The sequence below is a fragment of the Pristiophorus japonicus genome, chromosome 1, assembly GCF_044704955.1.
Source record: "Pristiophorus japonicus isolate sPriJap1 chromosome 1, sPriJap1.hap1, whole genome shotgun sequence".
Lineage (NCBI taxonomy): Eukaryota > Metazoa > Chordata > Chondrichthyes > Pristiophoridae > Pristiophorus > Pristiophorus japonicus.
The window spans coordinates 20,691,622-20,704,576 of record NC_091977.1 but is presented as its reverse complement, the minus strand read 5'-3'; the positions used below and the strand labels follow the sequence as shown (position 1 = coordinate 20,704,576).

The 12,955-nt window shown below is 46.2% G+C and overlaps 1 protein-coding gene across 6 annotated transcripts in view; it reads right to left on the bottom strand.

Moving 5' to 3' along the window:
- The window catches only part of palld (palladin, cytoskeletal associated protein), a 508,296-nt gene that overhangs the window by 55,276 nt on the left and 440,065 nt on the right, over positions 1-12,955 (bottom strand). For 5 of the 6 annotated variants that reach the window (XM_070877935.1, XM_070877941.1, XM_070877948.1 and 2 more), the window contains 2 exons: positions 4,302-4,988; positions 525-663 (listed from right to left, as the gene is read on the bottom strand). In XM_070877935.1, coding sequence (XP_070734036.1) covers positions 525-663; positions 4,302-4,988 — 826 coding nt within the window. The remainder of the gene's footprint in view (positions 1-524; positions 664-4,301; positions 4,989-12,955) is intronic. The other variant, XM_070877956.1, reaches the window with a different exon arrangement.

The following is a 12,955-nucleotide window of genomic DNA, read 5'->3' as shown; positions in this document are numbered from 1 at the left end:
TTGCAGTGAGTACACTCCAAAAGCACTTTACTGGCTGTAAAACCCTTTTGAGATGTCCGGTGGTCGTGAAAGGCGCTATATAAATCCAAGTCTTTTTAATGAAGAGGCTGCTTGCTTCTCAACTGACCTTGGGGAGGCAGGGTGGCGCAAGGATGGACCTGTCCGGTGGGAGGTCATGTGACAAAACCTTCAGCAATACGTGCAATTAGAGTTGGCAACCCGAGACCCGATTGAGGCAGATAGGACCTCATCGGAGTTATGGCACCTTGCGACAATGCAACACTCCCTCAAAGCTGCACTGAGCATCAGCCTCCATTATGCTTTCTTGACTGCGGTTTTCAATCCGCAACTTTTGGACCTAATGGTGAGCGTACCACCCTGTGAGCCAATTCGACACGACTCAACCACCCCTCCCACTGAAGTTTAAAAAAATTGAAGGCATGGTTGTTGATTTAAAAGTAACCAGAATCCCATTTGGATCATCCAGTGGCTCATGCAACATGTGCTCACGTCCATGGTACTACCTGGCCATTGCTCAAACGGTCATCCTTGAAACGGAGCTTCCTCTCCAGGTCCTGAATGACCGCATCCTTGGTTCCCTGAATTTCCTCGTCCGTCGCCAGGCGAGGAGTCCTGCTATTCCTCTTTAGACTCTGGGGAGTTCTGCGAGACACAAGCAGGGTAAGGTTTTCTTCAGAATGATTGGCTTGGTTTCTTTGACACTTCATCCATTGCTACTTACCGACAATGAAATTAAGATGCGGATTCCAAAAGTACAGACAAAAAAAACCCCCACATTTATTACCACATAAAATTAACGATGAAGGTTTAGAAAAATTCCCTCAGCCCTCTGAACCAGTAGAACAGGTTACCGTTCAAATAAAAGCGGAGTTAATTCTGGGTTAATGTGCATCTTTGATAAGGATGTGTGTTAATAGCTGTTGAGGGAAAAAGGAATGTAGTGGAGATTTACTTCAATTGGGAATCGGAAAGATCGTTGTGGGGGAAGACGAGCTGATCAGAGGTACCATGAATTGACTGTTGAAGGAATGAGCCTGTTGGGCTGAATGACATGTTCTCCTTGCAAAATTGCTAACGCCCCACTGATTCGTTTAAATATAAGCAAGGCGATGCAGATAGGACTTCTCAAAAGTATAATTTCCATACATAAATTTTATGCCAAAACCACTGCTCCCATTTCCTCAGATAGCAGATGCTGGTCATAGCTTTGTTGCTGCCATTTACCGCTCCTTCAGACCCATCTTTTGTTCCTTTACTTGTCCCATTACCACCCCACTTTGCCATCATCCGCTTCATCATTTAATCACTCCTGCCTTCCATCCCGTCAGACCTTCCCTTTTGTTCTTTCCTCCTCCCCCCATTTTCCCCATTACATCTCCAACTTTGGCCTTTACAAAAAAGGGCATCAACCCAAAATATTAAAAAGGGAGGGAAATTTCCCTTCGCCCCGTTTCGGGCGGATAAACTATTCCAATAATTACTGCGCGGCGGGAGTCGGAGGGTAGTGTCGGAAAAGTTGGCTCTTTAACTGGGACGCTGTCTGGAGGCGGTGGGGGTAGGGACAGGTTCGGGGCGGTGTCCATCACTGCCACGGTGACCATGTCAACACGGCGATGACGTCAGCGCGATGAGGATGTGCCGCGCCAACGCGTAGCAATGTCCCTCTTTCAGTTAAAGAGAAGGGACTCGGAGGCCGAGCGAGGCCTCTGGTGCCCAATGGGCCACTTGGAAGGGGGTTTGGCCGGGCCAGTGGCCTGGCACCCGAGGGGGTGTGCGCTGGGCTGCTCGGCTAAACCAGCGGCCGCCATCGTCGGGCCGACTCCGGAGTTGGCCGACAATTCTTTAAAGAAAATGGCCACACCACCCAGTCATTGGCAGCTTCCCGCCTCGCGAAGCTATCAGTGGCACCGACCAGCGATGGCCATGCATCAATTCACCCCAACAGGCAGTAAGGGGTCGGCGCACAGTCGACAACGGGCGGGACGGAAAGCTGGGATGTCTGCCGCCCCTGACCCAGGGGCAATTGTGGATGGATCCTGCGGGAGGTCCTGCTGCAACTGTACAGGGTATTGGTAAGGCCGCACCTGGAGTACTGCGTGCAGTTTTGGTCACCTTACTTAAGGATATACTAGCTTTGGAGGGGGTACAGAGACGATTCACTAGGCTGATTCCGGAGATGAGGGGGTTACCTTATGATAGATTGAGTAGACTGGGTCTTTACTCGTTGGAGTTCAGAAGGATGAGGGGTGATCTTATAGAAACATTTAAAATAATGAAAGGGATAGACAAGATAGAGGCAGAGAGGTTGTTTCCACTGGTCGGGGAGTCTAGAACTAGGGAACAGCCTCAAAATACAGGGGAGTCAATTTAAAACCAAGTTGAGAAGGAATTTCTTCTCCCAGAGGGTTGTGAATCTGTGGAATTCTCTGCCCAAGGAAGCAGTTGAGGCTAGCTCATTGAATGTATTCAAGTCACAGATATAGATAGATTTTTAACCAATAAGAGAATTAAGGGTTATGGGGAGCGGGCGGGTAAGTGGAGCTGAGTCCACGGCCAGATCAGCCATGATCTTGTTGAATGGCGGAGCAGGCTCAAGGGGCTAGATGGCCTACTCCTGTTCCTAATTCTTATGTTATGTTATGGATCGCACCCTATAAGAACATAAGTAGCAACAGTATGGAAGCAGCTTTTAAATGGGCGCCACCCCCCTCCGCCTGCCCCCGGTTGTTAAGGCCTTACTGCCCCGTTTTCGTCTCTTAAAGAGGCTGTAATGGGCCTTAAAAAAAAAAAAAAAGGGGGCAATTTTGGCCCCCAACTGTTCCTCTCTCCACAGATGCTGCTTGACCTGCTGAGTATTTCCAGCATTTTCCAGTTTGTTATATGTTAGACATATGTGATATGCAGCTAGTTTCCTTGCCATTCTATTCAGCCCAAGCCACAAGCAGCACTAAATCGCAAGTTTAATCAAATGACTAACATAGCACCGGCCACAATTTTTAAGATCCACAGTACAGACAATGATTGTCGTTCAGGCTCTTGTCAAACAACTTTGTACTTTATCTTTTGTACGATGACAAAGGCCTGTCGGGTAAAGTTTGAAGCAAAGTACCGTCAAGAGTTTTAAGCTGGGAGATGGGCAGTATGGAAAAGGCAGAAGCAGCTTTTAACTTCAATTCAGTTTGAGAATTTGAATTCATTTTTATTTATTTATTTTTTTAATTGCTATAAAAAAAACCAAGCTGGTGTCAGTAAGTGACCATGAAATAAAAACAGAAAATGCTGGATACACTCAGTCAGGCAGCATCTGTGGAGAGAGAAGCAGAGTTAATGTTTCAGGTCAATGCCTTTTGTCACTGGAATCCCTCGATGCTAGAATTCAAGTGATACACTAAATATCCCAGTTTTCAAAAAAGTGATCCCTTTAAAAGTCATAAAGTTACTAAAAAAAAAAAATTATTATAGAAGCCCAACTCTACATCTCCAATCTATTAATGTTCAGTTAATCCCCATTCACCAGGGAGTATTGGATGCTGAATCTATCTTTACAATAATCATTGATGGGGAAAGCAATTTGCAGGGCTATGGGGCAACGAGCAGTGGGACTAATTGGATAGCTCTTTGAGAGCTGGCATCGGCTCCTTGGGCCCAATGGCCTCCTTCTGTGCTGTAGGATTCTATGATGATTACTATTTCAAAAAGGGCATGAGTTATACCAACAGTTGAACATGTATTGCCACAGCCGCACTATCAAACAGACTTCCATTCAGTCTGGCAACATCGTCTGGAAGCTTGCATTTCTGCTCCACATTGTTAAGGTAGCATTTAGTTCATGGTGTGAAAGTTGGCCATCTTGTATATATAAAAAAAAGGAATTTAGGATGTTTAACAATTCTCAATCAATACTTTCGAAAGACACCAATAAGCCTGGTTTTTGCCTCTCCCAAGGGATCACATGGCTCCAGTTGTGGTGGCGTGTAAAATGTTTCAGTATAAGGGGCATCACAATTGTGTGGGGCGGACTGGTTGGGCTAGGTGCTCTTTACCTTTCCGGCATTGTTCATTGGCTTATATGTAACCCTCAGGGCTGCTGACCGAGGGCCGTGAGGCTCTTTGTCGGCCGGCGTGAACACGATGAGCCAAAATGGCCTCCTTCTGCGCTGTATATTTCTATGCCTAACCCTAAATGCAGTCCTAATCCATTACCTGCAGAAAACCTTAATCACAGACTGACAAGACACATTGTAGATGCCAATAAAGTGCCTCGTGGCCGGCTTACTTACATCGGGTTGGCTCCTTTCGGAAGACCCAGAGCGTTGACGGGTGACACAATGGACTGTGACGGCAACATGGAGCTGAGGAAGGCGGCAGGTGATTGGCTGGAGTAGCTGGAGTGAGGAGAGCCTCGCCCAGCTGTGGGGGAGGCGAAGTAGGGCAGCTGGGTTGGGGAAGGGAGGAGAGGTGGGGGCGGAGGAGGAGGAGGCGGCGGCGGCGGCGGAGGGAAAGGATCCTGAGCGAAGAAGACGGAGGGGCTGAGGGCGGGTGGCGGAGGAGGGAGGGGAGGGGAGGGCGACGAGGCGAGGCGCCGCTGCTGCTCAGCGTCCCCGAGATGGGGCGGCGAAAAGGGGGGCATGGCGACTCGGTTGAAGGGCCGGTGCGAGGTTGGGGGAGAGAGGGGAGAGGACAGGTTAGATCCCGAGGAGCCAGAAGAAGGAGACAGGTACCCGGTAGAAGACGACGAGAGGCTCTGAGCGGCAATGAACTGCTTGGGCCGAGCGTAATTGAAAGTTGTTGCCGGCTGCATGGCGGAAGGAGTGCGGGGATTCAGCACGCTCATTGGGGCAGGGGGCGGCTGGTTCGAGGATGGCGAGCACTGCGGGAGCTCAAACGCCTGCTGGTTTGGCCACCCGCCTTCTCCTTGCTGTTCGAGCAGAACTTGGTTCTGCAGCTGCTGCAGTCTCAATGGGTCACTGCAACAGAAGAGAGACAAATATTACAATAATCATCAAAACAACAAAGCAGCATTTATATAGCACCTTTAACATTGTGAAACCTCCCGAGGCGCTTCACCGGAGTATGACCAGACAGAAAATTAGCCAGAGAGCCATAGAAGGCGAAATTAGCACAGGTGAACAAAAGCTTGGTCAGGAAAAAGTAAGTTTCAAGGAGCGTCTTGGAGGAGAGAGAGAGGATGAGAGGTTTAGGCAAGGAATTCCAGAGCTTAGGGCCTAGGCAACAGAAATGGTTGAGCAATTATAAATCAGGGATGCTCAAGAGGCAGAATTTGAGGAGCGCAGACATCGGAGGGTTATAGGGCTGGGAAATTAGAGGTAGGGAAGGGGGAGGCCATGGAGGGATTTGAAAATATGAGAATTTTGAAATTGAGGCATTGCTCAACTGGGAGCCAATGTAGGTTCAGTGAGCACAGGGGTGATGGGTGAGCAGGACTTGGTGTGAGTTAGGACACGGGCAGCCATGTTTTGGATGACCACCAGTTTATGTAAGGTAGAATGTGGGAGGTCAGCCAGGTGCGCGTTGGAATAGTCAAGTCTAGATACAACAAAGGCATGGATGAGGGCTTCAGCAGTGGATGAGCTGAGGCAGGGGCAGAAACAGGCAATGTTCTATATGCATATCTATATCTGAATATTTCATACAACTAATGACTTATGGAGGAAAATGCAGCAGAGAGTTTTCTTCAACACTATTCCACTAAACGTCAGTTAAAGAAAGAACTTTCATTTCTATAACACCTTTTATGGCCTCAGGATGTCCCAAAGTACTTTACTTCTGAAGTGTGGTCACGGTTTTATTGTTAAAGAAAGCACAGCAAGATCCCACATACAGCAATGTGCTAACAATTGGTATTAGTGATAAATGTTGGTCAGGACACCAGGTAGAACTCCCCTGCTCTTCTTCAAAATCATGGCAGTGTGATCTTTTATCTCCACCCGTGAGAGCAGATGGGACCTCGGGTTAACATCTCATCCGAAAAACAACACCTCCAACAGTGCAGTGCTCCCTCAGTACTGCACTGGGAATGCCAGCCTGGACTTTGCCCTCAAGTCCTTGGAGTGGGACCTCGCAGCTCCAAGTCAGCGCATTGTGCATTGAAGACAGGAACATATTGTTTCTACTCTCCCCTCACAGCCAGAAGGCTGTGGGTTCGAGTGCTACAGCTGAGGCATGGATGACTTTCGCCAGGTCGAGACGATGGGCTCAATTTTCATAATACTCTGACTCAAGAGCTGAGAAAGTGTGATCAAAAGAGCCAAGCTAACAAGTGAGGAAAGAAACAAGCAAAAAAAGTACTAGTCTCGTCAACTGCAGGAAATATTTCTCTATAAAAAAAGTGCCAATCCCAAAGCCAGAGTTGTTACCCAGATTATTATTATTTTTTTTAAATGAAAAAAGCCACAAGGATTACAGGATTGACTGCTGGTATGAGGTGGATCATGTATGTACATTCTGTTTTTGCCACCAGATGGTGTCATTGTTGGAGGCCACTGAGCAGCATGCACATTGTGCTGCTCTGGTATAAAAGGCCAGCCATTTTGAACCTTCTTCATTAAACAGTACTCAGTTTGAACCTTTATTGCATACCTAACAAGAGGGTTTTCCTATGGAGGAGAGATGGAGTAGAATGGACCGATACTCTCGTATGTTTTGATGAGATCACCTCTCATTCATCTAAACTCCAAAGATTCTGAGGGGGCTTGAAAGAGTAGATGCTGAGAGATTGTTTCCCCAGGCTGGACAGTCTAGAACTAGGGGGCACAGTCTCAGGATAAGGGGTCGGTCATTTAAACTGACATAACGAATTCCTTCACTGAGGATTGTGAATCTTTGGAATTCTCTACCCTAAAAAAGGACTGTGGATGCCAAGTTGTTAAAATATTGAAGTCGAGACATAGATTTTTGGACTCTTGGGGAAGCAAGGGATATGGGGATCGGGTGGGAAAGTGGTGCAGAGGTTGAAGATCAGCCATGATCTTACTGAATGGCAGAGCAGGCTCAAGGGGCCGAACGGCCTACTCGTGCTCCCAATACTGGTGTTCACTGATATTTAGCTCATACATAACTTTGTACACAAGGACAACTAATGAGACATCTAACAGTACAACTATCTCTGCAGTAGGCTGCTGGCTCGTGTGGTGGACGCTGAATTCCTTCAAGCAAGAGCTGGACCCGTTTCTGACTGGGGTGAGGATGACCTCATACCAAAAAGGTAGATACTGCATAGTTATATCAAGGGCAGAGTGATTTCCTGAACTAGTTTTGATCGCCCAGGGGAGGAGTCATCAGAGAGGAGAGGGTCCAGATTTGTTGACCCACTAATTAGTCTGGCTTTGTATCAGTATTTGACCTCTCTCAGGAGATCACATGACGTGAGTGAGGTGTGAGGTCTATAATGATGCACAGGACACTGCAGGTGTGGGGGACAGGCTAGATGGACCAAAGGGTCTTTTCCTGTCTGTCATTGTTTGCAAAGAAACTAGATTTGGGAAGCATCAAAAAACCTAAATGTCTAATAATTCTGTAAATCATTTAGAAAGAGAGCACACACAGATGACTGCTTTTTACTCATTTTATCAGAAATGCAATTAGCCACATCTGGATTCCCAATTAGCCAGCCACATGTGACTCAAACATAGAAAATAGGTGGAGTAGTCTGCACCACCATTCAATATGATCATGGCTGATCATGCAACTTCAGTATCCCATTCCTGCTTTCTCTCCATACTCCTTGATCCCTTAGCTGTAAGGGCCACATCTAACTCCCTTTTGAATATATCTAATGAACTGGCCTCAACAACTCTGGGAGAGAATTCCACAGGTTCACAATTCTGAATGAAAAAGTTTTTCCTCGTCTCAGTCCTAAATGGCTTACCCCTTATTCTTAGACGGTGATCCCTGGTTCAGGACTTCCCCAACATCAGGAACAATCTACCCGCATCTAACCTGTCCAATCCCGTCAGAATTTTATATGTTTCTATGAGATCCCCTCTCATTCTTCTAAATTCCAGTGAATACAGGGCCCAGTCGATCCAGTCTTTCATATGTCAGTCCTGCCATCCCAGGAATCAGACTGGTGAACCTTCGCTGCATTCCCTCAATAGCAAGAATGTCCTTCCTCAGATTAGGAGACTAAAACGAAACAATATTCAAGGTGTGGCCTCACTAAGGCCCTGTACAACTGCAGTAAGACCTCCCTGCTCCTATACTCAAATCCCCTCACTATGAAGGCCAACATACCATTTGCCTTCACCGCCTGCTGTACCTGTATACCAACTTTCAATGACTGATGTACCATGACAGCCAGGTCTTGTTGCACCTCCCCTTTTCTTAATGTCACCATTCAGATAATAATCTGCCTTCCTGTTTTTGCCACCAAAGTGGATAACCTGACATTTATCCACATTATACTGCATCTGCCATGTATTTGCCCACTCACCTAACCTGTCCAAGTCACCCTGCAGCCTCTTCGCATCCTCCTCACAGCTCACACTGCCACCCAGCTTAATATCATCTGCAAACTTGGGAGATATTACGTTCAATTCCTTTGTCTAAATCACTGATGTATATTGTAAATAGCTGAGGTCCCAACACTCATGGTTAACTTATTGGACAATGATGCGATAAAACACCATGAAAAAAATAATTCCCTAGGCAAGCACAAGTAGTCATGCAGATAAATTGGGGGCAGCGGGAGGGAGGAGAAGCTAAAACAAAAAAAACTCTGCAAATACTGAAAACTTGAAACAAAACCAGAAAATGCAGGAACAAAAAAAAAAAGGACACAGGTAGACCGCTTTGGTACTAGAGGACAATGCAAATATAAATGGTGTTGACTAGTGGGGCCAAAGGCACCTGCAGCAAAATACTTCAGCAGTTGGGAGTGAGAGTATTACATAGAAACATAGAAAATAGGTGCAGGAGTAGGCCATTCGGCCCTTCTAGCCTGCACCGCCATTCAATGAGTTCATGGCTGAACATTCAACTTCAGTACCCCATTCCTGCTTTCTCACCATACCCCTTGATCCCCCTAGCAGTAAGGACCTCATCTAACTCCTTTTTGAATATATTTAGTGAATTAGCCTCAACAACTTTCTGTGGTAGAGAATTCCACAGGTTCACCACTCTCTGGGTGAAGAAGTTCCTCCGCATCTCGGTCTTAAATGGCTTACCCCTTATCCTTAGACTGTGACCCCTGGTTCTGGACTTCCCCAACATTGGGAACATTCTTCCTGCATCTAACCTGTCTAACCCCGTCAGAATTTTATATGTTTCTATGAGGTCCCCTCTCATTCTTCTGAACTCCAGTGAATACAAGCCCAGTTGATCCAGTCTTTCTTGATAGGTCAGTCCCGCCATCCCGGGAATCAGTCTGGTGAACCTTCGCTGCACTCCCTCAATAGCAAGAATGTCCTTCCTCAGGTTAGGAGACCAAAACTGTACACAATACTCCAGGTGTGGCCTCACCAATGCCCTGTACAACTGTAGCAACACCTCCCTGCCCCTGTACTCAAATCCCCTTGCTATGAAGGCCAACATGCCATTTGCTTTCTTAACCGCCTGCTGCACCTGCATGCCAACCTTCAATGACTGATGTACCATGACACCCAGGTCTCTTTGCACCTCCCCTTTTCCTAATCTGTCACCATTCAGATAATAGTCTGTCTCTCTGTTTTTACCACCAAAGTGGATAACCTCACATTTATCCACATTATACTTCATCTGCCATGCATTTGCCCACTCACCTAACCTATCCAAGTCGCTCTGCAGCCTCACAGCATCCTCCTCGCAGCTCACACTGCCACCCAACTTAGTGTCATCCGCAAATTTGGAGATACTACATTTAATCCCCTCATCTAAATCATTAATGTACAGTGTAAACAGCTGGGGCCCCAGCACAGAACTTTGCGGTACCCCACTAGTCACTGCCTGCCATTCTGAAAAGTGAATAGGGGTGATCCATTTGAGGTGTTTAACAAAGGAATTGATAGTGTAGCTATGGAGAAATAATTGCAACTGGTGGGTAAAGAGAAAGTAGTCTTAAAATTAGAGCATTTGAGAAATCAAGAATAATTTCTTCACACAAAAAGGGTAGTGGATATCTGGCTGATGCTGGGACAATTGGAGCTTTCAAGTCAGTAAGGGGATAATATAAGAAATAGGAGCAGTAGGAGGCCATTTGGCCTCTCAAGCCTGCTCCGTCATTCAAGAAGATCATGGCTGATCTGATCTTGGCCTCAACTCCACTTTCCTGCCTGTTCCCCATAACCCTCGACTCCCCTATAGTTCAAGAATCTGTATGTCAGCTGTTATGTACCTATGAATGACTCCACGAGACAGTGCTGTACTCAAACTGTAGTGACCTTGGTCCTTTATTCGTAACTCCAGAGTGAGGCACCCGCATGATAGCTTCCCTTTTATACAGGGCCCTGCCACCAGGGCAGGAAACCCTGGTCTCCACCAGTTGCACCCTCTAGGGGTGCCAGCATAGTATATACACATCAGATAAACAAGTCTCCATCTTATGCAACTATATAGTGACTACCAGACAATATATCTATAGTCTGCATATATAACATCAGCCTTAAATATATTCAACCACAGCTTCTGGGTTAGAGAATTCTGGATTCATGACCCTCAGAAGAAATTCCTCCTCATTGTGTCTTAAATGGGCAACCCCTTATTCTAAAACTATTTCTAGATTCCCCCACAAGGGGAAACATCCTCTCAGCCTCTACCCTGTCGAGTCCTCTCAGAATCTTGTATGTTTCAATAAGATCACCTTTCATTCTTCTAAACTTCAATGAGTAGAGGCCCAACTTGCTCAACTTTTTCAACAAAGATAACCCTTTCATCTCCAGAATCAACCTAGTGAACCTTCTCTGAACTGCTTCCAAAAGCAAGTATATCGCTCCTTAAATAAATAGAGGCCAAAACTATGCAGTACTCCAGGTGTGGCCTCACCAATATCCTGTACAGTTGTACCAGGACTTCTCTGCTTTTATACTCTCTTCCCCCTTGCAATAAAGGCCAACATTCCATTTGCCTTCCTAATTACTTGCTGCACCTGCATACTCACTGTTTCATGAACGAGGACCCCCAGGTCCCACTGAATCTCAGCATTCTGTAGTCTTTCCCCATCATGAGATTATAGAGCGGGGGAAGAGAGTTGAAGTTGAAGATCAGCCATGATCCAAATTGAATGGTGAAGTAGGCCCGAGGGGCCAAATGGCCTCTTCCTATTCTAGGCAAGGATCAGAGTGCTGGTTTGTACATTCTAACCAATAGAACAAGCCATGATCATATTGAATGGCGGAGCAGACTCGAGGGGCCAAATGGCCGACTCCTGCTCCATTTCTTATGTTCACAACTGGTTTGCTTTTACTGTATTTTCAGTTCTCAGTAAGCGCAAGAGAGCGAGCGCGAGCGACAAATTCATGGCAGAATGAGACGCTGAGGATTGGTGGTTGGTCGCTGGGGAGCTGCAAATGAAATTCGAACGCTCGTGACATTATGTTTAGCTAAACAGAGAGGTTATTTACTCGGAAAGAGAGTCAGAAGATAAACGTAAAATTAGTGACCAGCTGCCAATCCATGCCGACTAAATTTGCCGGCCTGCATCTCTTTAAATAGTCAATTAGGTTCCGAAAGCCCTTCCTGTTCATACATCTTTTCCCCAACCACAATGACAGTGGGTTCAGTAATTACAAGTTATCACTGAGCGACTGATCTTCCAGTCGGCCATGATGCATCAGACAACCTATCCTCCGTGTGCCAAGGTTGGGGGGGGGGGGGGGGGGGGGGGGGGGAGTGTTTAAGATTTGAAATCCGCAGGCAGCCTATTGAGACAGCACTGATGTGTCCCTCACAAGTTTGCAGGTAGTAACCAAACTGCACGAACACAACAGCACAGAAGGCAACTATTCGGCCCATTCGATCCAATTAGTCCCACGCTGCCCTGCAAAGTTTTCCTTTTCAAGTATTTATCTAATTCCCTTTTCAAAGTCACTATTGAATCTGCTTCCAGCAACCTTTCAGGCAGATCATAACTCGCTGCGTAAATAATATTCTCCATCTCGCAGATTAATCTTTTTTTTCCTCCAATTATTTTAAACCGGTGTCCTCTGGCTACTGACGCTCCTGCCAGTGGAAACAGTTTCTCCCTATCCATTCCATCAAAACCCCTCAATTTTGAATACTTCTATTAAATCTCTCCTCCGTGTCAGCTGTGGCTCAGTGGGTAGCACTCTTGCCTTGGAGTCAGAAGGTTGTGGGTTCAAGTCCCACTCCAGGGACTTGAGCACATAAATCTAGGCTGAAAGCACAGCACTGCACTGTCGGTTGATGCTATCTTTTGGACAAGACGTTAAACCGAGGCCCGTCTGCTCTCGGGTGGATGTAAAAGATTCCGTGGCACTATTTCGAAGAAGAGCAGAAGAGTTCTCCCCGGTAACCTGGCCAATATTTATCCCTTAAGCAACATAACAAAAACAGATTATCTGATAGTCATCACATTGCTGCCTGTGGGAGCTTGCTGTATGCAAATTGGTGGCCGTGCTTCCCACATTACAGTGACTACACTCCAAAAGTACTTCATTGGCTGTAAAGTGCTTTGAGACGTCCGGTGGTCATGAAAGGCACTATATAAATGCAAGTCTTTCTATTTCCTCTACCCAGAGCAATTGCAGATTTTCTCCTCCCTGCATAATACTTCTATTTATGTAGAAATGCAATTTGATGAGATACATTATAAAATAAAAGGGTAAAATTGCTCCGAGCACTAATTTCTGGGTTAAAAAAATGAAAATAAAAACAGGAATCCCCTTGACCAATAAAATGAGTGCACAGAACATGAATGAAGTGCAGGTACAACATCACGTACAGATAATCTATAAGCATTACTGCTTTCATATGGGATTGT